Here is a 24,164-nt window from a genome sequence, read left to right as displayed (position 1 = left end):
TTATTACACTACCTAAGAAAAAATAAAATATTTTTTTCCTTCGACTTTAATCCCTCAAGAAGACAGCCGAGGAAATCCATCATCGGGAAAAGTCAATTTGTTTTCAATCAAAAGAAGCGACTGCACACACACATATACATATATAAATTTCCCACCCCACACTTTAAATTATGCCATGTCCCCATGACTCACAAATAAAAGTAATAGGTAAAGGAAACTTCCCTGATTCATCTAGTCGGGGTCTGAATCGAAGTCGGGATCTTCTTTGCACGCCCGACCTAATGCACACATCCATGCTGAGAGATTCTTTTCCGCCTTCTTTGGGTGTACCCCAAACTTATCAGCTTCACTCTTTCCAATTTGCTCTTTCAGGGGCCCTTATTTCCTTCTATTTTGAATATTAGCCTTTCATCCCCACTCTGAGCATGAGCTGCCTTTCCTGAATATCTAGAATTGCTCTGCCCGTAGCCAGGAAGGGTATTCTTAAAATCATCGGGACTTCCCTATTCTCCTCCATGTTGACCACAATGAAGTCCACATGGAACACCAATTTGTCTACCCGAACCAACACATTTTTCACTATTCCTTCAGGTACGATTGTGGTCTGATCTGCCAGCTGCAATGATACATGTATCGACCTGATTTCTCCAATATCTCCCTCTAATTTCCTAAAAATAGACAACGGCATAAGATTAATAGAATTACCTGAATCATACAAAGATTTTTGAAATTTAGTACTTCCTAAAAAGTAAGGTATAGTAAAACTCCCCGGATCTCCACATTTTTTAGGGAGCTTATTTTTCAATATGGCACTAAAATGCTCTGTCAACTTGACAACCGATGTCTCTTCCACCTTCCGTTTATTGGACAATATCTCCTTCATGAATTTGGCATAAGCTGGCATTTGAGAAAGCACCTCTGTGAAAGGTGTATTCACATTCACCTACTTGAACACTTCTAGAAAGCGCTCGAATTGTTTGTCCAATTTCTCTCTTCTTTGCTTCTGGGGGAAAGGAAGAGCTGGCAGGTATTTGCTCTCTGCAGTCTCATTGATTGTTGAATTATCATTTTTCTTCTTTTTTTGAGCTCTATTCTTCCCATTCCTCTTCAAATCCCCATCTACTATCACTTCACTTTCTTGAATGTTGCTGATTTTCTGTTCCTCCATAATCTCCATATGTCTTTCAACCGGCTCATCCTTTCGCTTTGCTATGGGATCTTCCAACTCGTCCCCGCTCTTTAAATAGACTTCATTTATTGTCTCTTTTAGATTTATTTCAGTATCAACAGGGAGTATTCCTGGAACCCTCTCAGACAATAGAGTAGCTAGTTGTCCAACCCGTCTTTCCAGGCGAAAAGATGTACGCAGTTCTTTGATAGATGCACTGTCGGTGTCAAGCCTCTCATGTGTCTTAATAATAAAGGCCTTCATCAGATCTTCCATGTTGGACTGATTGGACTATGGAGGCTGAAATTGATGCATCTACTGATTTTGAAAACCTAGATCTCCTTGTCCCTAGGGTCTAGAGTTACTTTGTTGCCAGGAGTTCGGGCTACCACTTGGTGAATTTCAAGAAATGTCTAGGTACCTCTGTCCCATAGGATTGAAATTATTACCACTCTGGTAGTTTCCTCTATCAAAGCTTCCCACAACATTTACCACTTCATCTGCAGCTAAGGCCTAACACTCATGCGTTGGATGACCCATTTCATAGAAATCACAAACTAGTGATGGTTGGCTCTGGACCTTGGCTAAGGTCAACTTTCTTATCTCTTTGGCCATGGCGTCTAGTTGGGCTTACATTGCGGTGTTAGAATTTACTTGATGAACCCCAAATGATCTTCTTCTATCATTACTCTCAGCAGGCCACTGGTTAGCATCTTCATATAGCTCATCAAGAATTGCCACAATCTCCTTAGGAGGCTTCTTCATTAAGGGACCTCCAACTACAGTGTTCAGAGTTTGTCGTGAGAGAGGTGTCAGTCCATCCCAAAAGTCCTGTAGTTGTATCTACAATTCAATCCCAATATACTGACACTTTCTCACTATCTCCTTGAATCTTTCCCAAGCCTCGAAAATTGTTTCAATGTTAGTCTGGCAGAAGTTGTGAATTTCCCTTTTGAACTTCATTATTTTTGCAGCTGAGAAGTATTTGTCAAGAAACATTCTAGTCATATCTTCCCATGTCCTAATAGACCCTGTTGGTAAGCTACGAAGCCAGTGCTTCGCGTTATCCTTCAGTTAAAAGGGGAATGCCCTTAAGTATACTGCATCTTTTGACACTCCATTGTACTGGAAGGTATTCATGATTTCCTCAAAATCCATCAAGTGAGTGTTCGGATCTTCATTCACCTTTCCTTTGAAGACACGGTTGTTCTGGATAGTTTGAAGTAAGCCTTGCTTCAACTCGAAATTGTTCGCTGCTACTAGTGGAGGCCTGACACTGGACAGTCCCTGATTGTAGAATGGTCTGGCATAATCACCCAATGCTCGACCAGGCTTGGGTGCCGCATTTTCGAACTGACCTTCAATCAAGGTTCGATTCAGATCGAATCTTCGACTCCCATCATCGTTGATGGTCTCATCACCAGCTCTACGGGCTGCCTCAGTTGCTATCCTTGTAGCTTCTTCTCTGTGATGTGCTACTTCTCTTGTAGATAAATTTACCTCATCTTCACCGTTATTAGCCATATGTTCTTGGGTTGAAGTTTGCCCCAAGAAATTTCCGGTGAGTTCTTTCTCTTTCCTTAACTGTCGTAGACTCTTTTCTACCTCTGGATTATATGGAATCAATTCCTTTGAAGAATATCGAGTCATACACCAGAGACGTCGATATGTTGCCTGCACACGAAAGAGGAACCCATAAAGAATAAAAAAGGAAAATAGAATAGAATTAAATAAATTCCTGAATTAGCACCAAAAACTAATTTGAACACTATTGATTGCCAAACCCCCGCAACGACGCCAAAATTTGACGAGCGCAAAACACAACACGATATTGATACTCACTAGTCAAAGATAGTATAGTTTAATGACCGTCTCCACAGGGATTGGATTTAAATAATGTTCAAGTAATTCCTGGTTTAATCGTTGTTCAAGAGGATCAACATTTGAGTTAAATGATTATGACTAAGTTTAACTACTAAAATAACGCAATTGACAATTGACAGCAAGGAATTGGGGATTCGCAGAGTGGTTTCTTATCAATGTAAGGGATAAAGGTTTGACAGGATAGGTGCAAGATAGCTATTTAGGACTTACCTCTAGTTTAATTCACTCCAATATTTTAATGATTTTCATGAATTCACTCGATAATTAGTTCAAACGTGTAGTCAAGACTCCTCTCTCGATTAAATCTTAAGTCTATGAGAAGAACTAATACAAGCACTGTGAAGTATGCAAGCATGTGTTAATGGATTGGTCCTTAGGAAAACGTGTCTCGTATATTCTCCTAATTTGATTTAATCAACAATTCAACAAGCTCTTCCGATTGCTTAAGAGAATCAATGAATTAAATCATTCAAAATAATGCAAAGATAATCACCAAGATATTCCTCTTTCGATTAAATAAACTGATGAACAAAGTTGCAACAATTCAAAACTCCAGAAACGAATTCAAGCATGAACTAGAGTTAAAATCCACAAATATTTATCAACACACCATATTCGTCAAACTCTAAGGTAAACTACTCCATAATCATGGAGAAGTCATCACAATTATAATTGAAGAATAAGAAAGCATTAATCTAACTTTACAATCCAAACTCTCGTATTGAATTGATGGGAAGATGATGGAATCCCGTGTCTTCTCGCCTCCAATGCTCTCCCAAAGCTTCGAAGGTCAAAAGTCCCTTCAAATATGTCGTTTTGGTGTATTTATACCCTGTAGGAGTGGGCCCAGGCGAAATTACCTTTTCCAAGTCAAAACAGGACAAATACTCTAAGAAAATTGCATAGGCGCGCCGCGCATTGCGCCTCCCCATGTGGGGCGCTAGTGGGGAAGTTCAAAGAGCAAGTTCTGACAGACAACATCAAAATGTACTGTCACACCGCTCCATGTGACAGTACATTTTTGAAGTGTTTTTCTTCGATTTTTGACATCCAGACGGGGCTCCCGACCCCCGAATGCGATCCCGGTTTAATCCCTTGGGATTTTACTCAGACTTCAAAGCTCCAACTTATTTCATTTAGCTCCCGAATATCTTGTTAACTCGAAATCACTTCCTACAAGGCATAAAAACACATAATAAGTGCAATACACTAGCATTTAAGCTCAAACACAAGTAAAATGCAGTAATTAGGGTGCAAACTATGATTAAACACGTGATTCTAGCCTACCATCAATTACTTGGTCAAACAAACATGCCAAAGTGTGTAATTACATCTAATTACACCCAAATCTAATTCGCTTGTGGCTTTCCAAACATGCTCTTTGATAATTTTGAGAGGCATAGAACTGAGACATGAAGGTTGTCAACAAGTGAAGATATAAATTTTGGTTTATTTTAGAAGAATATCCAAAATATATTTATCCTCAAAGTGTTATCAGTTATTAACAACAACAACAAGTCTAGTATGTTCCCAACAGGTGAGGTTTGGGGAGGGTAGTCTATATACAAAGAAGGTAGAGATGTTGTTTCCAATAGACCCTTGGCTCGGAAAGGGTGAGAAAAAGAAGAAAAAAAAAAGAAGAAAAAGGATGAGAAGGAAAAAGGAGAAAGAGAAGGATGGGAAAAACAAGAAAGGAAGAGAGAAGAAAAAGAGAGAGATAAAGGATAAGTAGTACCAAATAATAGTAACACGGAATACAATACCTGGGGCCAACAAAAATCTAAGAATATGAAGGGACATGCATGCTACTAAGACTATCGGTGACCAACTAAGAAACTACCTACTAACCTTCAACCCTAACTCGATCTCTTCTCAAACTCGCATGGACAACCTATCACATCTCCTGAGCATCGATACTTCTCCTCTTAACATGTCCGAACCATCTCAGCCTTGACTCCCGCATCTTGTCCTCCATAGAGGCTACTCCCATTCTGTCCCCGATAGCTTCATTCTTAATTTTATCTCTCCTGGTACACCCATGCATCCATCTCAATATCCTCATATTTGTTACTTTCATCTTCTGCACGTGGGAGTTCTTGACTGGCCAATACTCAACCCCATACAGCATAGTCGGTCAAACCATCACTCTATAAAATTTACCCTTAAGACTTGGCGGCACATTCTTATCACATAAAACACCGGAAGCAGCCTCCATTTCATCCATCCCGCTCCGATGCGATGTGAGACATCTTCGTCAATCTCACCATTACCTTGGATAATGAACCCGAAATACTTAAAACTAGCTCTCTTGGGGATAACTTGAGCATCAAGCTTTACCTCTACGTCTGTTTCATGGATCCCATCACTGAATTTTCACTCCAAGTATTCCGTTTTGGTTCCGCTCAACTTGAAACCTTTAGACTCCAAAGTCTGTCTCCAAACCTCCAACCTCGCGTTAACTTCATTGCGTGTCTCTTCAATCAACACTATACCATCGATAAATATCATGCACCAAGGCACCTCCCCTTGGATGTGTCGCGACAATACATCCATCACCAAGGCAAATAAAAAGGGGCTAAGAGCCGATCCCTGGTGCAGCCCCATCACAACAAGAAAATGCTCTGATTCACCTCTCACAGTCCTCACCCGAGTCTTAGCACCATCATACATATCCTTAATCACCCTAATATACGCTACCTGAATATCGCTAGCCTCCGAACACCTCCACAGTGTTCTCAATTAGTAAATATGCAATATTATAACTCGTATTTGAGTTACTCTTAATCTTATAGATGAATAAAATTTAATTTTTTATTTGTTAAAGAATTTTGAGTGTTCACAATGCTAATTAGGAAATTTGACACATGATTTGAGTAATAACTTTTGGACGTGCCCCGAGTGTTAGGTGTTAGACGTGTTTAGGGCGTACTTGAGGCATAAGCATCACATAACTAAGCCCAACGTGTGAGTCACAAGACGTTTTGATAATGCCCGCCCCAGACACAGCCCCAGACACTGCTTTGTAGTGATACGAAAAAAAAATCCCTATTTTGAATTATAGATTTGAGTTTTAAACAAGGAAAAAAGGCGGGTCAAAAAGAAATTTTGACCGCGAAATCTCGATCCAACGTGGAAGTGGGGTCCTGGAGCAACTAGTTGGACCTAGCCCATAAGAACCATGAGACCCCTATGTGTAGGGGTGTCAATAGTTCGGTTCGGCCGGTTATTTTATAAAATTAGTACCATACCAATTTTTCGATTATTTTATTATGTATAATCAAAATTAGACTTTTCGAAACCGTCCCAATCATGTCGGTTTTTCTTCGGTATCGGTACGGTTCGGTTAATTTTCGGTATTTTTCTAAATACCATATAAAATTCACCAGTAGAAGTAGAATGCAATAACATATGTTCTTTTATAGTACGTACCAAAACTCTCTAGACATTTTTAATATTTAAAGGGTGATGAATTAAAAAAAAAAAAAAGATGGTTAGAGTATAGATCCATCAACTATTCTACAATAGCGTAAAAGAAACCAAGCAAAGGTAAATAAAATATAAATCACACGAGTGAAAAGATATTAACCAAGCTAGGACTCAAGAATAAAGTCTATAGAAGATTAAATATTCAAAAAGATAAATCTAAATTATATGAAAGGAAACATATTCAATACATTGTAGTTTACTATTCATAATCGCTAGAATATTTTGTATCTTGCTAAGATATTTAAAATAACTTAGTTTAAGTAGAAGTAGCATAATAAGTTTTAGGAATTAGTATTTTAAGTTTAATTATTTGTTGGCCTATAACAGTTTTCATTATTCCAAGGCACAAAGAACAATTTAATGCATTATTATTTTTAAACTTACTATATAAATATATTTTTCATATGTAAAATTTATTCGGTACGGTTTGGTATTTTTTCGGTTTATATAGTTATATTAAAAGCACGAAGGCCCTTAGCGAAATGTTGTTTGCCTTTTTTATCCTTTAATAACAACCTTTATAACGGACAAACTTGTAATTTAAATTATTTTTCTAATATTTAGGACTTAATAAAATCAACTAAAATTTTGCATATTAAATCTTTCCTTATCAAACTAGGTAAGAATTCCTAATATTTAGGAATTTAAAATTAATAAATCTTTTACCTTTTATAATTTGTACTAATCTAAAATAACTTCTTTGTGCAATCTTATAGAATCAAGATAAGAACTAATACGGCGACTTGAATGATTTCTGGGCCATAAAATTGTATATTAAATTAAAATTATTTAATACAATAACATCTAAACTAAAATTATTTCAATGAAAAATAATTAAATATTTTTTTGTAAAATTCTCCTTTCAGTCATACAAAATAATTAATCCAATTCGATTAGGCACCCAAAAAAATTATTTTGATACCATATTTAATCATACAAGCCTAAATCAATGTTATACAAGCACGTAATCTCTATACGAAATATTGATTGAATTTTTTACCTTGAAGAGTAAATTTCATATTGAATAAAAATATAATATAAATATTTTACTAATATTTAGGAGTTTAAAATAATTAAAATTTTACTTACTAAATTATTTCTTATTTGAACTATGTAAAAAGTTCAAATATTTAAGACTTTAAAATGAATAATATATAAAAAAAAATGTCTAACTTAATATGTATGTATACACACTTAATGAATTCAATAACTTTTCGTAGTAACTTGTTCGTCCTATTTAATTTTCATGTTTTAGTAATGATTTCTTTGTCGATGCACGTTTCAACAAAGTTATGAAATTATAGTTTTTTTTTTCTTTTTATTTCAACAGCTAAAATCTATGTAAATGAATAATATTAAAACCTTTGAAGGGAGATAAATGAGAAAACATAAGACTCAAATTTTTAGTTTATGTTATTTGACGAATCTTTAAAGAATCGTAATAGAAGTCTATACCTTCAATGAGCTTGAGAATATAATTTTAAAAAAAATCCAGAAAAATCTAAAATCATTAAGGCCTATGTAGTTTTTAAGAAACTAAAAAAGAAGCACAAGAACTTGTGAAATTGAACTGATAAAATTATAAATGGGACATCATTTAAGGTGAATGACAAAAGACTTTTATGAATAAAGTTTTTCCTTTATTGAGTTTGTGACCGGATTTCATCAATTTTATAACCTTACACTTTATTTTATACCTCAAATACAATTTTAAAAAAATATATGTAATTTTTTTACAAAAAATTATTTATTGAGATGGGGAGCACGCGCAACGCGCGTATACTAAAACTAATTTTTATAAAATAAAAAATTTACTATAATTATCGATACGATTATAAATTTATATAAAAATTATAATTTTTTTATATGAAATCTAAAAATCGATTCGGTGACATTCGGTTAGATAGGTTTAGTCGGGTTTTCAAATATCATTACAAGTGTATGAAAACTGCTTTTGGTTCCGTCTATGTTTCGGCCGGAGTAAGATCTGGTTTTCTCTCTTTTCCTTATATTTTTTGAACACTCCGTTAGCTTCCGAACTTCCGAGTGAAAAAGAGCAATCTTGTTGAAGTGCATCTTTGTTCTTTCAATCGAAAAAGATCAATCTTCTTTGTTCTGCTCCTTTTCTTCCGAGGTAAGTATATTTCAGTTTTAATTTCTTCTCAAATCTATATATTAGTCTTCTGCTCTTCCCCTTGTACCTTGAGCTCCTTTTTCTCTTATTCTTTTTTAAAATAACTCTTTAATACACACACACACACACACACACACACCCCTCTACACGAATAGACAGTAATCAAGACTCCTCTTTTCCCCCACCTATTTGTACTTGTAATCCAAATTTCTGTAATCAAGACTCCTTTTTTCCCCGCCTATTTTGTTTTGAGAGTAGTGATTGACTCTGGTGGTTGGAAGAAGAAAGAAAAATATAAACTTTTATCTCATTCCGTTAATTGTTGTGCTGCAGGAGACTCTCATGGCGAAAAGACTGCAGCTTTCCAATAATTTTGCTCTAAAGAAGGTAAATCCTACTACAAGATTTGTGCTACTATTCTTTTCTCATTGATTGGTTTGATGAAACTGCTTTTCTTTTCTATTTTTCTAGTGTTCAAGACGAGCTTGCATTGCAAAGGATCGCATTAGTCAGTTGCCTGATGATATTCTGGTACATATACTGTCTTTCCTTAGCGTTAAGGAAGCAGCAGACACCAGTGTCCTCTCCAAGCGGTGGTTACCCTTGTGGAGATTTGTTCCTCGGCTTGATTTTGATGCTACCAAACAATTGGATGAAGTAGCAGTGGATCAAAAGCTTCAGAAAAGGTACATGAAGAAGTATGTGAGATGGGTCAACCGTACTTTGCGAATGTGTAAAGCTCAAAGATTAGACCAATTTCGTGTTCGTTTTGACTTAAACGAACTTGCCCAGCATGAGATTGACAAGTGGCTTGAGTTTGCCTTTGCTAGGCAAGTTCAAAGGCTAGAGTTAGACTTGTTAGAAGGTGGGGAGAGAATTCAAGCTTCAGATTATTGCTATACGTTTCCAGCGCAGCTCCTTGGTCTCAATCATTATGCTGGTCAGCCTCAGTCAAACAATGTCCACAAGTTGCCACCTCTTTGGCATAATTTTAAGTCTGTAAAGGTACTGTTATTTAAGTCAGTACATGTGACAGGTGAAGTTCTTGAGTTCTTCCTGCACAATTGTCCATTTGTTGAAGAAATGGTAGTTCATGGATCTGAAACGCTGGTTAATTTGGAAGTTGTTGGTCCTTCCCTCAAGTTGAAACACTTGGAGATATGGTTCTGCCTTGATTTAAAATCACTTAAAATTTGTGATACAAACATCGTAACACTTAGGACTTCATCAGCCCACAAATTATTGCTTTCAAATGTTCCAATGCTGATTGAGGTAGACGTTGGGGGTCACCCGTTCCAGCATATTTTGGATACCATAGCGCCTTGGGGTTCCTGCATACTCTCTCAGCTGGAGGTCCTTAAAATACATGCTTATGGGGGATTGGTCAGTGTACAAAAATTTGAAATGTCAATATACCTTTACTTTGCTTGTACTAACTGGTGTGTTTTAAATATTTCCCAGGAGTACTTGGAGCATTACAAGTTTCCTGAACTCACCAAGCTCAAGAAATTTGTCGTAGAAGTTTTAGCAAAGGAAGACATGAGTGTCTTAGGTTGCACACATGTCATAGGGGCTGCTCCACAGTTGAAGGAATTTGAGTTGAAGGTAAGTGTCAAGTCTGATTTGATCATTTCGAGTTTTGGTTCAAGAAATTAGTGCTGATTTTGCTTGTATACTGTGATTGAGTTACATCACACGTCAAGCTTGAATAAAATAGGTTATGACAATCTGGACCTGAATGTGTGTTACTTAATAGGTGCTGTCTCTTTGAAGAGGGAAGTTGACCCTTTTTTATTTAGTAAAATGGTGAAGTAGAAAAAGTATAGTAAAAATTTAATAGAACCCTTTTTTGTTCATGGGTACTTTCACTGTCTTCGGCTATTTCTTTGGTAAACCTATTTCAATTTTGAAAGTTCCCAGTGGATTCCAATGCCATCTCAAGTTTTCAATGCATATGAACCTGGTATGGGATTAACCAAGTAATCAGTTTTATCCGTTCTGCAGCCTATTTGATAGGATCCTTTAATAGAACTTTCAATTTGATATGAAGTAGTAAACATCTAATTCGACGATTATTTCTTTTCCAGCACGTTAGACATTTCTTTCCGTGGTTTAATTTTCTTATATGGCATGCAGTTATTATGGGTCCTCCCCTTGAGGTCAGAAAGAGAGTGTAGGAAGGCTGTAAGATGTCCACTCCATCACCTCAAAGTGCTCAGATTGTCTGGATATTATGGCCGTACTAGTGAAGTTGAACTCGTTAGGTATTTTCTGGAAAATGCTATGCTGCTCGAGAAAATCATCGTTGATCCTTGTAGTCAGAATGTCCATCGTCACAGGGTGGCACCAGATGAAATTGCAAGAAATTTCGCTAAGCTCCAGCTTGAAGGTGAAGTACCTCCACATATTCAGTTGCTGATATTGTGAAAGTAAGTTAATTACGAAAATAATAACAACAACAACAGCAACCCAGTATAATCCCACTAGTGGGGTCTGGGGAGGGTAGTATGTACGCAGACCTTATCCCCTAACCTGGGGTAGAGAGACTGTTTCCAATAGACTCCCGGCTCCCTCCCTCCAAGAACTCTCCACCTTGCTCTTGTGGTTACTCGAACTTACAACCTCTTTGTGCTCACCACTATAGTATTACGAAAATAATATTATATGTTATTTAAATTTTTTGGTAGAGAGGAAATGTGGTTTAATATAATGATTGTATTCCTAAGGGAGCTTTATGTATGATCTAATTTTATATATATGGAAATTTGCTCATTTTGACCTTATTTTCTAAGCGGACCCACTAGTTGGCCGTGTTTTTGTAATAAAGTTTTCAGTTATTTGTACCTTATTTGTTATCGTATTTTTTTAACACACCTTATTTAGTAATGCATAAAGTAAAGTTTTCTTTTAATCTGCCTTGTAATACTATTTCGGATTACCTTGGAGGATATGGAAAACAAAAAAAGAAGCAGTTATTTTTTTACAAGAGTTAAGAGAAAGGGTAAAAGAAGAGCACTTTTACAGATATTAGGCTAGCCCGATACTAGTGAAAGTTGCAGTTAGACAAAAGCTACCAGTATCTTTACCAAAAGCCAATGATAACTGTATCAGAGGACAAATACTATCAATTTTGATTGTTATTGTAAACAATTAGGAATATCATTTAGAGTTTATATACTATCAATTTTGAAGAAGTTTGATCAAAATTAGAGCAGATTTTGGTTGGAATTTCTGATTGAAACTCGAGGAGGAAGACATAAATAAGTTATATGCAAATTGTATGTAAGTTGTATGTTTTGACTAGATTTTCTTTTTTGGAGTTAAACAATACCTTGGCCTCTATTGAACCTTGATGTGCAAAAAGTTACATATTAAGTTGTTGTATGGAAGTTGTATTTTTTGACTGAATTTTATACAACAAAAAAATTGTATATGTTGTATATTTTGACGGGACTTGTATATATTTCGTAGAAAAACTCTAGCTCATTTTAAGGTAAAAAATTAGTTTGTATGGTTATTTTTCGGACCGCTTATTAATATTTAGTCACCATTTAGAATACAACAACAACAACAACCCAGTATAATTCCACTAGTGGAGTCTGGGGAGGGTAGTGTGTACGCAGACCTTACCCCTACCCTGGGGTAGAGAGGCTGTTTCCAAATGACCCTCGGCATCCTTCCCTCCAAGAACTCCTCACCTTGCTCTTGGGGTGACTCAAACTCACAACCTCTTGGTTGGAAGTGGAGGACACTTCACCATTTAGAATGTAATTAAGAAATAATTACTTTTAATGTATAAATAATATATAGACAAAAATATTCTTAGCTAAAACAAGGAACAAGTCGAACACTCCAGCACATATTGTGTTGTGCTGGAGTCAAAAGTTTTCCGACACCGCTTGCATCAATGCAGAGGCGGAGCTAAGATTTTAAATTATTGGGTTCTAAATTAATAATTTATACGTATTCAATGAATTTCGTAAGACAAATACAGAGTTTGGATCAAAGTTGTTGAATTCAGCCGAACCCATACACGAAGAGCTAGCTCCGCCCCTGCATTCTGTAACTGCCGATTCAAACGACATATAATAAACTCTTCAGGCAATGCTTCATTGTTTATTTCTACTAATCCATTATATTTTATATTTTTTACTTCAGATAAAATGCTTAATTATTATGACCCACCATGATCACCTTCCCCTAAGCACATGGAGATGAGTGGGAATACAAAATTTTGTTCGATGATCTCTAGAAGCAGTTAATACTTCACCTAATAAAACTAATAACTTGTTTGGCTAAGCTTCTTTTTTTTTTTTAGGCAAAAATACTTTTTTTTGGTCAAAATTATTTTTTTTTCTAAAATTAAGATGTTTGGCCAAGCTTTTGAAAGGAAAAAAAGTGCTTTGGAGGAAAAGCAAAAGCAATTTTGGAGAAGCAGAAAAAAGTAGTTTCTCTCCAAAAGTATTTTTTTGAAAATCACTTTTGAGAAAATTACATTTAGAGCCTGTTTGACCAAGCTACCAAAAATTATTTATTTTGAAAAGTACTTTTATTCAAAAGTGCTTTTCAAAAAAGTACTTTTGAAAATTAGCAGTTTGTGTTTGGGCAATTTGTTTGAGAAGTACTTTTCTCAAAATTTGATAAGCAAATTGTGTTTGGCCAATCTTTTTAAAAAGTACTTTTGAATGTCAAATTACTATAAAGGACAGTAAAAGTTTGTTTACAATTAGCATTATTTAAAAAGAGAAATTTTAAATGTTTATTATAAAATAATTTAACTAATTTTTATTTTTATGTAATTAGAATATAAATTATGGATTTTAATCAATATAAGATATAAGAATATAAATGCAATAATATTGGTAGGAACATATATGCTTACAAGTTACTTGTATGAAAAACACTTTTAATTCATGAGAAAATAACAAACTAGTCAGTATTGCATTATGTCAATTATATTATATGCATTTACGCAAAAAAAAAAAAGTACAAATAAACTATAACGGGAGATCATATAATATTGGTAAACTATAAAAGAAAAAAAATTATACCTTATGAAGAAAGTGCTTGAATCTTATGATTCGCCTTGTTATTTCAAATAGTAATAGGAGATGAAGAAAAGAAGAAACAACAAAAGAGAAAAAAAGAGATCTATTTATATTAAAGAGAGAATTTCAAATAGGAATAAGAGAAGAAAAATAAAAATACGGTAAAAATAGACACAAGAAGAAAAGATGGTAGAGATAAATAATAAAAAAAAGTAAAGGTTAAATTAATAAGGGATAATTTAGGAAATATAATTTTATGGTAAGGATATTTTTATCTTGAAAGCATTGATTTTCTGCATCTTGGAAGAAGGTAAAATTTGTAGCTTTTTTCCAAAAGCAGAAAAACTGCTTCTGCTCCTGCTCAAAAGTACTTTTCTATTTTGGCCAAACACCCCATATTTCCAGGTTGGCCGGACAGGCTATACATACATACATACATATATATATATATATATATATATATATATATATATATATATATATATATATATATAACAATAAGTTTCGTCGAGTGACCAATTTTACATTTTGCTTTTTATTTTATGTTAATCTATTGACTGGAGATAAAATTTAAGAAAAAACTATTTTCGAGCTTGTGATTTTAGGCATATCATGATATTATGTGACCGTAAAATCATGTCATTAAGAATTAAAAAAAATTTAAAAGTTAAATTATTTTTAAATATAGAACAATGTAAAAAATTGTTGAAGTAGTTCAACACATTGTTGTACGTCGAACGGATTGTGGCACCGCCCGGGGTATTTCTGTGAGTCCTCGGAATGGGATGATGCCGGAAAGGTTTTTTATCCAAACATTAATTGGTCGTGTATTAGCAGATGATATATACATGGGTCCACGATGTATTGCCACTAGAAATCAAGACATTGGCATTGGACTTGTAAATCGATTCATAACCTTTCGGGCACAACCAATCTCTATTCGAACTCCCTTTACTTGTAGGAGTACATCTTGGATTTGTCGATTATGTTATGGCCGGAGTCCTACTCATGGCGACCTGGTTGAATTGGGGGAAGCTGTAGGTATTATTGCAGGTCAATCGATTGGAGAACCGGGTACTCAATTAACATTAAGAACTTTTCATACCGGAGGAGTATTCACGGGGGGTACTGCAGAACATGTGCGAGCCCCATCTAATGGAAAAATCAAATTCAATGAGGATTTGGTTCATCCGACACGTACACGTCATGGGCATCCCGCCTTTCTATGTTCTATAGACTTGTATGTAACTATTGAGAGTGAAGATATTCTACATAATGTGAATATTCCACCCAAAAGTTTGCTTTTAGTTCAAAACGATCAATATGTAGAATCAGAACAAGTAATTGCTGAGATTCGCGCAGGAATATCCACTTTGAATTTTAAAGAGAAGGTTCGAAAACATATTTATTCTGATTCAGACGGAGAAATGCACTGGAGTACCGATGTCTATCATGCACCCGAATTTACATATGGTAATGTTCATCTATTACCAAAAACAAGCCATTTATGGATATTATTAGGAGGGCCGTGCAGGTCCAGTCTAGTCTACCTTTCGATCCACAAGGATCAGGATCAAATGAATGCGCATTTTCTTTCTGGTAAGCGAAGATATACTTCTAACCTCTCAGTAACCAACGATCAGGCGAGGCAGAAATTATTTAGTTCGGATTTTTCTGTTAAAAAAGAAGATAGGATTCCTGATTATTCAGATCTTAATCGAATTATATGTGCTGGTCAGTATAATCTCGTATATTCGCCTATTCTCCACGAGAATTCTGATTTATTGTCAAAAAGGCGAAGAAATAAATTCATCATTCCACTACACTCGATTCAAGAACTCGAGAATGAACTAATGCCCTGTTCAGGTATCTCGATTGAAATCCCCGTAAATGGTATTTTCCGTCGAAATAGTATTCTTGCTTATTTCGATGATCCTCGATACAGAAGAAAGAGTTCGGGCATTATTAAATATGGGACTGTAGAAACGCATTCAGTCATCAAAAAAGAGGATTTGCTTGAGTATCGAGGAGTCAAGGAATTTAGTCCAAAGTACCAAATGAAAGTAGATCTTTTTTTTTTCATTCCTGAAGAGGTGCATATCTTGCCCGGATCTTCTTCCATAATGGTACGGAACAATAGTATCGTTGGGGTAGATACACAAATCACCTTAAATCTAAGAAGCCGAGTCGGTGGGTTGGTCCGGGTGGAGAGAAAAAAAAAACAAATTGAACTTAAAATCTTTTCTGGAGATATCCATTTTCCTGGAGAGACAGATAAGATATCCCGACATACCGGCGTTTTGATACCACCAGGAACAGGAAAAAGAAATTCCAAGGAATCAAAAAAAGTGAAAAATTGGATCTATGTCCAACGGATTACACCTAGCAAGAAAAGGTTTTTTGTTTTAGTTCGACCTGTCGTCACATATGAAATAACGGACGGTATAAATTTAGCAACCCTTTTTCCACCGGATCCATTGCAGGAAAGGGATAATGTGCAACTTCGAATTGTCAATTATATCCTTTATGGAAATGGCAAACCGATTCGAGGAATTTCTGACACAAGTATTCAATTAGTTCGGACTTGTTTAGTATTAAATTGGAACCAAGACAAAAAAAGTTCTTCTTGCGAAGAAGCCCGTGCTTCTTTTGTTGAAATAAGGACAAATGGTTTGATTCGACATTTCCTAAGAATCAACTTAGTGAAATCCCCTATTTCATATATCGGAAAAAGGAATGATCCGTCGGGGTCAGGATTGCTCTCTGATAATGGATCAGATTGTACCAATATTAACCCCTTTTCTTCCATTTATTCCTATTCCAAGGCAAAAATTCAACAATCTCTTAACCAACCTCAAGGAACTATTCATACGTTGTTAAATAGAAATAAGGAATGTCAGTCGTTGATAATTTTGTCAGCAGCCAATTGTTCTCGAATGGGGCCATTCAAGGATGTAAAATATCACAGTGTGATAAAAGAATCAATTAAAAAAGATCCCCTAATTCCAATTAGGAATTCATTGGGCCCTTTAGGAACATCCCTTCCAATTGAGAATTTTTATTCATCTTACCATTTAATAACTCATAATCAGATCTTAGTAACTAACTATTTGCAACTTGACAATTTAAAACAGACTTTTCAAGTGATTAAATTTCACTATTATTTAATGGATGAAAATGGAAAAATTTTTAATCCCGATCCATGTCGTAACATTATTTTAAATCCATTCAATTTGAATTGGTATTTTCTCCATCACAATTATTGTGAAGAGACATCTAAAATAATTAGTCTTGGACAGTTTATTTGTGAAAATGTATGTATAGCCAAAAACGGACCGCCCCTAAAATCGGGTCAAGTTATACTTGTTCAAGTTGACTCGATAGTGATACGATCAGCTAAGCCTTATTTGGCCACCCCCGGAGCAACTGTTCATGGCCATTATGGGGAAACCCTTTACGAAGGAGATACATTAGTTACATTTATATATGAAAAATCGAGATCTGGTGATATAACACAAGGTCTTCCAAAAGTAGAACAGGTATTAGAAGTGCGTTCGATTGATTCAATATCCATGAATCTAGAAAAGAGGATTGAGGGTTGGAACAAATGTATAACAAGAATTCTTGGAATTCCTTGGGGATTCTTGATTGGTGCTGAGCTAACTATAGCGCAAAGCCGAATCTCTTTGGTTAATAAAATCCAACAGGTTTATCGCTCCCAGGGGGTGCAGATTCATAATAGGCATATAGAAATTATTGTACGTCAAATAACATCAAAAGTGTTGGTTTCAGAAGATGGAATGTCTAATGTTTTTTCACCCGGAGAACTTATTGGATTGTTGCGAGCAGAACGAATGGGGCGCGCTTTGGAAGAAGCGATCTGTTACCGAGTCGTCTTATTGGGAATAACAAGAGCATCTCTCAATACTCAAAGTTTCATATCTGAAGCGAGTTTTCAAGAGACTGCTCGAGTTTTAGCAAAAGCGGCTCTTCGGGGTCGTATCGATTGGTTGAAAGGCCTGAAAGAGAACGTTGTTTTGGGGGGGGTGATACCCGTTGGTACCGGATTCAAGGGATTAGTGCACCCTTCAAAACAACATAACAACATTCCTTTGGAAACAAAAAAAAAGAATCTATTCGAGGGGGAGATGAGAGATATTTTGTTCCACCACAGAAAATTATTTGATTCTTGTCTTTCAAAAAATTTCCACGATATACCCGAACAATCATTTATAGGATTTAATGATTCCTAACAACGGATTCATCTCTTTCGCTATCTGCATTTGGTATGGTTATTTGCTTTGGTAATAAAAAGAATAATGAATAGAAAAGAATAATGGTTTGGGTCGTGTATCTACGTCCAATCTACGGTAGAAGAGAAGGTTCCATCGGAACAATTATTTATTTCAGTTCAGGGTTCCTCGTCTCTTTTTTTTTGAAAAAGAATAAAAAAAAGGGGGGGGTGTGGGGAGAAATGACAAGAAGATATTGGAACATAAATTTGGAAGAGATGATGGAGGCAGGAGTTCATTTTGGTCATGGTACTAGGAAATGGAATCCTAAAATGGCGCCTTATATCTCTGCAAAGCGTAAGGGTATTCATATTACAAATCTTACTAGAACTGCTCGTTTTTTATCAGAAGCTTGTGATTTAGTTTTTGACGCAGCAAGTAGGGGAAAACAATTCTTAATTGTTGGTACCAAAAATAAAGCAGATTCAGACCATTTCTAGGCCATTTTTAGTTGTTGGTTTTTGGCCACAGAGGTATGCATCGTGATCGCAGACAAACAGTCATGATCGCGAAGAGCAATTTTGCTGTTTGGACACTGTGAATCACGATCGCGGAAGTCTTTTCGCGATCGTGTAGAGGAAATCTCTGTTGCACTGACCCGATTTTAGAAGCTTATATCTCGCAATCTATAAGGAATTTGGAGATGATAAAAAAATAAAAGTTGTATCCCTTTGTTTCTAGTTTTCAGAAAGGTAAATCATTTGTCATTTGGAGTTGTGAACAAAAAGTTATGGTGGATATACTATAGGCTACCTGGGAAGAGTTTGGAAATCTCTGTTGCACAGGGCTGACTTTGAAAGCTTATATCTAGCAATATATAAAGAATTAGGAGATGATCAACAAATAAAAGTTATATCCCTTGGTGTCTAGTTTTCAGAAAGTTAAACCATTTTCAATTTGGAGTTTTGTACAAAAAAGGTTATGACCATTATACTAGAGGCTGTCTGGAAGAGTTGGGCACTTGTTCTTCGCGATCGTGAAAGGCAAATTTTAAGCTGAGAAAAGTTGTGCTTCGCGATCGCGAAGCATTTTCCGTGATCGCGAAGTGTAAATACCTAGGCAGTAGCTATATTTCGAGGTTTCAGCCATTTTTAATATATTTGGAGTTATGGAGCTCGGATTGGAGCGATTTTTAGGATATTTTCACTATATGGATTGGGGTAAGTGCTCTATATCCTAAACTTTTATATTTCATGAATCTATGATTATATTCATTGTTTAATTTGGATTTTAATGGAAGAAATCAAGATTTTTGGCAAAATCTTCCAAAAACGAAAATTTAAGATTTGGAGGTCGAGTTGTTATCTGAATTTGATAAAATTGGTATGGTTGAACTCGTATCGGAATGGGTGTTCGGATTTCATAAAAATTATGTCGGGTTCCGAGAGGCGGGCCCCACGTTGACTTTTGTTGACTTTTTAGAATAAAATTTTTAAGTCGACGTATTATTATCCGAAATTATTTTCGATGAATTTTAATGAGGTTGTACAATTAATTTGGATATCTTTGAGTTGTTCGGAGGTCAATTTAAGCAAGAAGGCTATTTTGAAATATCGGCCTAACTTTAAAAAAAGGTAAGTATCTTGCCTAACCTTGAGTGGGGGAATTACCCCTTAGACAATGAATCTTATGTGAAAATTGTGTGATTGGAAGCCGTGTACGCGAGGTGACGAGTACGTACTCAGGTTTATATGTGAAAATTTTATTGGTTTAAAGTTTTAGACATTTTTATGTATTAAATTGGATAATTGTTGGCATTTAGTAAATCCTTGAATTATCACGCCTCATTCCTTATTTTTCAAGTTTGTATTTTATATAATAATTTGGTGTTATTGTCACTTGAATTTTATGTGAATTCCATGTGTTTGTTGATTTGATATTTTTCTTGGAATTAAATTCATAATGGAATCCGTATCTGCAAATATTTATTAAATAAGTTTAAATTGAGGAGTTAATACAATTATCAAGAATTTGAATTAATGAAGGCGTTGCCCTATACTGAGTATTTTTCACCTCTGTTGATTGTTTTGAGGTTTTATATACGTTGTGTGGAGCCTTGGGCTATTTGTTGAGAAATTTATTGATTCTGCTATATATTTGGAATTTGGTTGTGGTCAGTGGCAAATTATGATACGAATTGTTGTATTGTGTTGTGGTTCAAACACTCTCCTTGATGTTATTTATGCTTTCTACCTTGCTTGTTAATGATATACATGTGCTTGGTAAGGAAGAGTGTAAAGCACGAAGGGTGATGTCGTGCCATTTGAGAGTGTTAAGCACGAAGGGTGATGTCGTGCCATTGAGAGTGTAAAAGCACGAAGGGTGATGCCGTGCCATTATTTTTATATTATCATATATTCATGGCACGAAGGGTATTTCCGTGCAGGCGAGGACGAGAGGCATACATTATATTGTGATATTGTTTTGTTGTGTTTACATTTATGCCTTTATCTTGAGATGTTATTGTGCACCTACGTTTTCTATATAACTTGTAGTCATGGTTGCTTCCTGTGTGCCTCCCCCTTTATTTCTTTTATTGTTATCATTTCCCCCACCTAGTTGATACGGCTATATGTAAGCACAGTGAGAAAGAGATAAATGTACGAAGGGTGTTACCGTGCCAATTGATTTGATCTACATATATACATTGGGTGAGAATGAGACAAGTGCACGAAGGTATTGTCGTGCCATTTGATGTGATATATTGAATATATTTCTCACACCAGGAAAGTTAAATGAGGTATCACATGGTAACTTTTACTTGAAAGAATTATATTCGAAAGATATTTATTTGAAAGAGATTTACATGAAAGAATTATATTCAAAAGAAATTTATTTGAAAGAATTGTATTTGAAATAGATTTATTTGAAAAAATTATATTTGAAATATATTTATTTGAAGGAATTATATTTGAAAGAAATTTATTTGAAAGAATTATATTTGAAGATATTTATTTGAAGGAATTATATTTGAAAGTGATTTATTTGAAAGAATTATATTTGAAAGATATTTATTTGAAGGGAGTATATTCGAAATATATTTATTGAAAAGTATTATATCTTGAAAATTATTATTTGAAAAGCATATAGGCGAAAGATTTATATTTGAAAGACTTGATTAATTGGTTGTACTTGTACTCATTATTTGTTGAACAATATTAATGGTGTTCTTGTTGCCCCGCTGTGTATATCACAGGTTGATTAGTGTTGCTATCATTGTTATTTGTTTTCTATTATTTTTTTATATTATATTGCACAGGGTATTAGACAAGTGAGTGTCTTGACTGTACCTCGTCACTACTCCACTAAGGTTAGTCTTGATACTTACTGGGTACCGAATGTGGTGTACTCATACTACACTTCTGTATATTTTTGTGCAGAGCCATGTATTGGAGATATCAGACTCGGACAAAGTTAAAGTGTGATCGCAACGATTCAAGGTAGAGCTGCTTGGTCATCGCAGTCTCTTGGAGTCTTTTTATTTTATGGTACTATTATTATTAATCAAACAGTATTGAGTATTCGATCCTTGAGATCATTTCATGTATTCAGTTAGAGTTCGTGACTCAGTATTACCAGTCTTGGGAGGTTGTATTAAATTATATGTTTTACAAAAAAAATAAAATTAACTTGAATTGTAATTATAATCGGCTTACTTAGTCTTAGAGACTAAGTGCCATCACGACGCATGTGGTGGGATTTTGGGTCGTGACAAGTTGGTATCAGAGCTCTAGGTTCATAAGTTCTACGAGTCACGAACGAGTTTAGTAGAGTCTCGTGGATCGGTACGGAGACGTCTGTACTTATCTTCGAGAGGCTAGAAAGCTAGTAGAAAAATCTCCACTTCTTTCATTCCTTATCATGCGGCATTTATTTAGCTTGAAACATATATCTTATGTTCTTTTGCATCCACTTGTTTATGAAATTGCGCACTCGGTTTCAAATATGCGCCAACGGTTCGTGATACTACAGAGGGGTTATAAGGGAGCCAAGGTTGCTCAACCATTGTTACAACATGTCGTCCAGATCGAGGATGCGGAAGTATTAAGAGATCATTCAGTTGTGCACATTGGGGTGCAGCAGGTTCTGACATCTGGTTGATAAGTATGATCTTAAGAAGGTTTAATTAATTGCCTAATCGTCACAATCGTGGTAGGGTCACGAGGTGGATGTAAATCTGAAATAGTTGGTGGTATTAGAGATTGTAGTTCGTATAGGATTTCTATTTAGCGAAGGGTACATACTAGCAGCCAAGGCACTGGAGGAAGCGAGTTTAACTGTCACGAGGATGACACGTGCCAAATAAATGGCTTGAGGTGTCTTATGACGGGTGTCCTACGAGTGATGACGGTTAGTATTGTGAGTCATCGGAATATGTCCTATGGATTCGCGCCAAGTGAGGGGAGTCCCCTATCAACGATCAGATTGCGGGGTCATGTGTTATATTAGTTTTGGCCTGAGATATATTTATGTGGTATTAAAAGGTTCTCCGAAACTTGTATATGATTAAGAGGTGAGAATTATATGGGATGATGCTGGGACTTGTGGTATTCCCGCACCCTTAATAATTCTACATTTTAGTACCAAAGGGGTCACAGAAACAATTTCAGAATACTTGGAGTGCTCCAGTAAGTTTTTTTTAATGCACCACCGACATAAGGTTCCTATAATGGTTATTCCAATTATCTGGCATAGACTCAGTATGAGCAGCCAAACCTGCAGAGGGTTTGTTATCAGTGTGGTAATTTTAGGCACATCATAAGAGATTGTCCCAGACTTAGGAGAGGTAGATTTCATCAGAACACTCAGGCTATGGGCCCCAATGAAGTTACTACCCCATGTGCACAACCAGTTAGGGGTGGAGGACAGACGGGTAGAGGGCGCCCTAGAGGGGGAGGCCCAACCCGTTGATATAATTTTTATTGTGTGGCTGAGGCCACTACACCAGGTGGTGTTGCTACACGTATGATCCCGATATGTTATAAAAGGATATATTCCTTAATTTGATTCAGTTCTGAATTTTGAGGCGAGTCCTCCTATTATGCTCCGCTTATGGATGAGTTTCGTAACTTTGTGACCCACTTATATGTTATCCTTGTTGGGGAGATTTGATGATGTTAGCACATATCTATCATTTTTATTTTGTGCACCATTGAGTGCTATAAGTCCAAAAGTAATTTTATTATTCACTACAGTGAGTTTTGATGTGATTTTGGAATAATTGATTTCAATTTTATGAATTATATGCCCTACTGGGATGAGGGTTCATTATGTGTTATGAAAACTGTTTACGAAATATATCGAAAAGAATAAAGAAAGGAAATTGAAAATTTCAATTGGCACAATGTGCAAAATACTTGTGATTCGGAGTTGAGGACGAGATCCTCGCATTTTTATATGATGTAAAATATTTAAAACGGGTTACAAGTCGCGGTGGAAGTTGTACAAGGAAGAGATCCTTGTGGTGAAAATTTTTATGAGTTTAAATTCTCCCTTTGTGAAATTTAAATTTGTACTATAGTATTAATAGGGAGTCATGCCTGATGGGCTTATTTGATAATTCTTGTATATCTTTCTGTGCATATTTAACCATAATTATGCTGTAATTATTGAGTTTTAACCTACGAGGTGAGTGCCCGGGTGGCGTAAAATATGACTCGTTAATTCGGATAAATGATTATGAGGTTTCATGCCTCGCGTGTTGTTGTCAGTGTTACGAGAAGTTGAAATGAGATTTTGGTGAATATGAGATTAATTGAGGATCCTGAAATTAATTATAAACAACTATTATGACCAGAGATCTTGTTATGGACATGTGTGTGATGTGTGCGTAGGCACGAATTGCTACAACCAGTTGGGACTAATATCGTGTGTTGATGTGAGGAATTTGAAATTTATTGGAGGGTAAGGAAATTGGCTTTAAAGTTTACAAGTGTGAATAAAAGAAATAATCTCCACTGAGATGATGTTGTCAGACCCCTGTTAAATTTATGGTGGCGTAGAATCACCCGTGAGTATGTGTGAAATAATGCACTCAGTAATTTAAAGTCATCAGAATAATTCTTGGCACGTTCGAGGATGAACGTATGTTTAAGAGGGGGAGAATGTAACGACCTGACTGGTCGTTTTAAGAATTAACACCCCGCTCAGTG

General features: G+C 35.6%; 2 protein-coding genes across 2 annotated transcripts; one reads left to right on the top strand and one right to left on the bottom strand.

Moving 5' to 3' along the window:
* Positions 1-400: 400 nt before the first annotated feature.
* LOC138891986 (uncharacterized) lies at positions 401-904 on the bottom strand. The gene has a single exon (XM_070175677.1). The coding sequence runs from the start codon at positions 902-904 to the stop codon at positions 401-403; it is 504 nt and encodes a 167-aa protein (XP_070031778.1).
* A 7,600-nt stretch (positions 905-8,504) lies between these two features.
* On the top strand, positions 8,505-11,515 carry LOC104089887 (F-box/LRR-repeat protein At3g26922-like). The gene is made up of 5 exons (XM_033654491.2): positions 8,505-8,672; positions 9,006-9,059; positions 9,144-10,055; positions 10,134-10,277; positions 10,809-11,515. Exons 2-5 carry the CDS (start codon positions 9,015-9,017, stop codon positions 11,097-11,099), a joined length of 1,392 nt encoding a protein of 463 aa, XP_033510382.1. The 5' UTR covers positions 8,505-8,672; positions 9,006-9,014; the 3' UTR covers positions 11,100-11,515.
* The last annotated feature ends 12,649 nt before the right edge of the window (positions 11,516-24,164 follow it).

This window comes from Nicotiana tomentosiformis, chromosome 5, assembly GCF_000390325.3.
Source record: "Nicotiana tomentosiformis chromosome 5, ASM39032v3, whole genome shotgun sequence".
NCBI classification, from domain to species: domain Eukaryota; kingdom Viridiplantae; phylum Streptophyta; class Magnoliopsida; order Solanales; family Solanaceae; genus Nicotiana; species Nicotiana tomentosiformis.
Note: the sequence above shows the minus strand (reverse complement) of the source record. Positions and strands in the feature narration are given on the sequence as shown.

Bases quoted from the DNA above. Each gene is read 5' to 3' on its own strand.
- LOC138891986 (XM_070175677.1), bottom strand. From the start codon at position 904: ATGCCAGCTTATGCCAAATTCATGAAGGAGATATTGTCCAATAAACGG.
- LOC104089887 (XM_033654491.2), top strand. From the start codon at position 9,015: ATGGCGAAAAGACTGCAGCTTTCCAATAATTTTGCTCTAAAGAAG. The intron at 9,060-9,143 runs GTAAATCCTACT...CTATTTTTCTAG, and splicing joins ATAATTTTGCTCTAAAGAAG to TGTTCAAGACGAGCTTGCAT. The intron at 10,278-10,808 runs GTAAGTGTCAAG...TATGGCATGCAG, and splicing joins TGAAGGAATTTGAGTTGAAG to TTATTATGGGTCCTCCCCTT.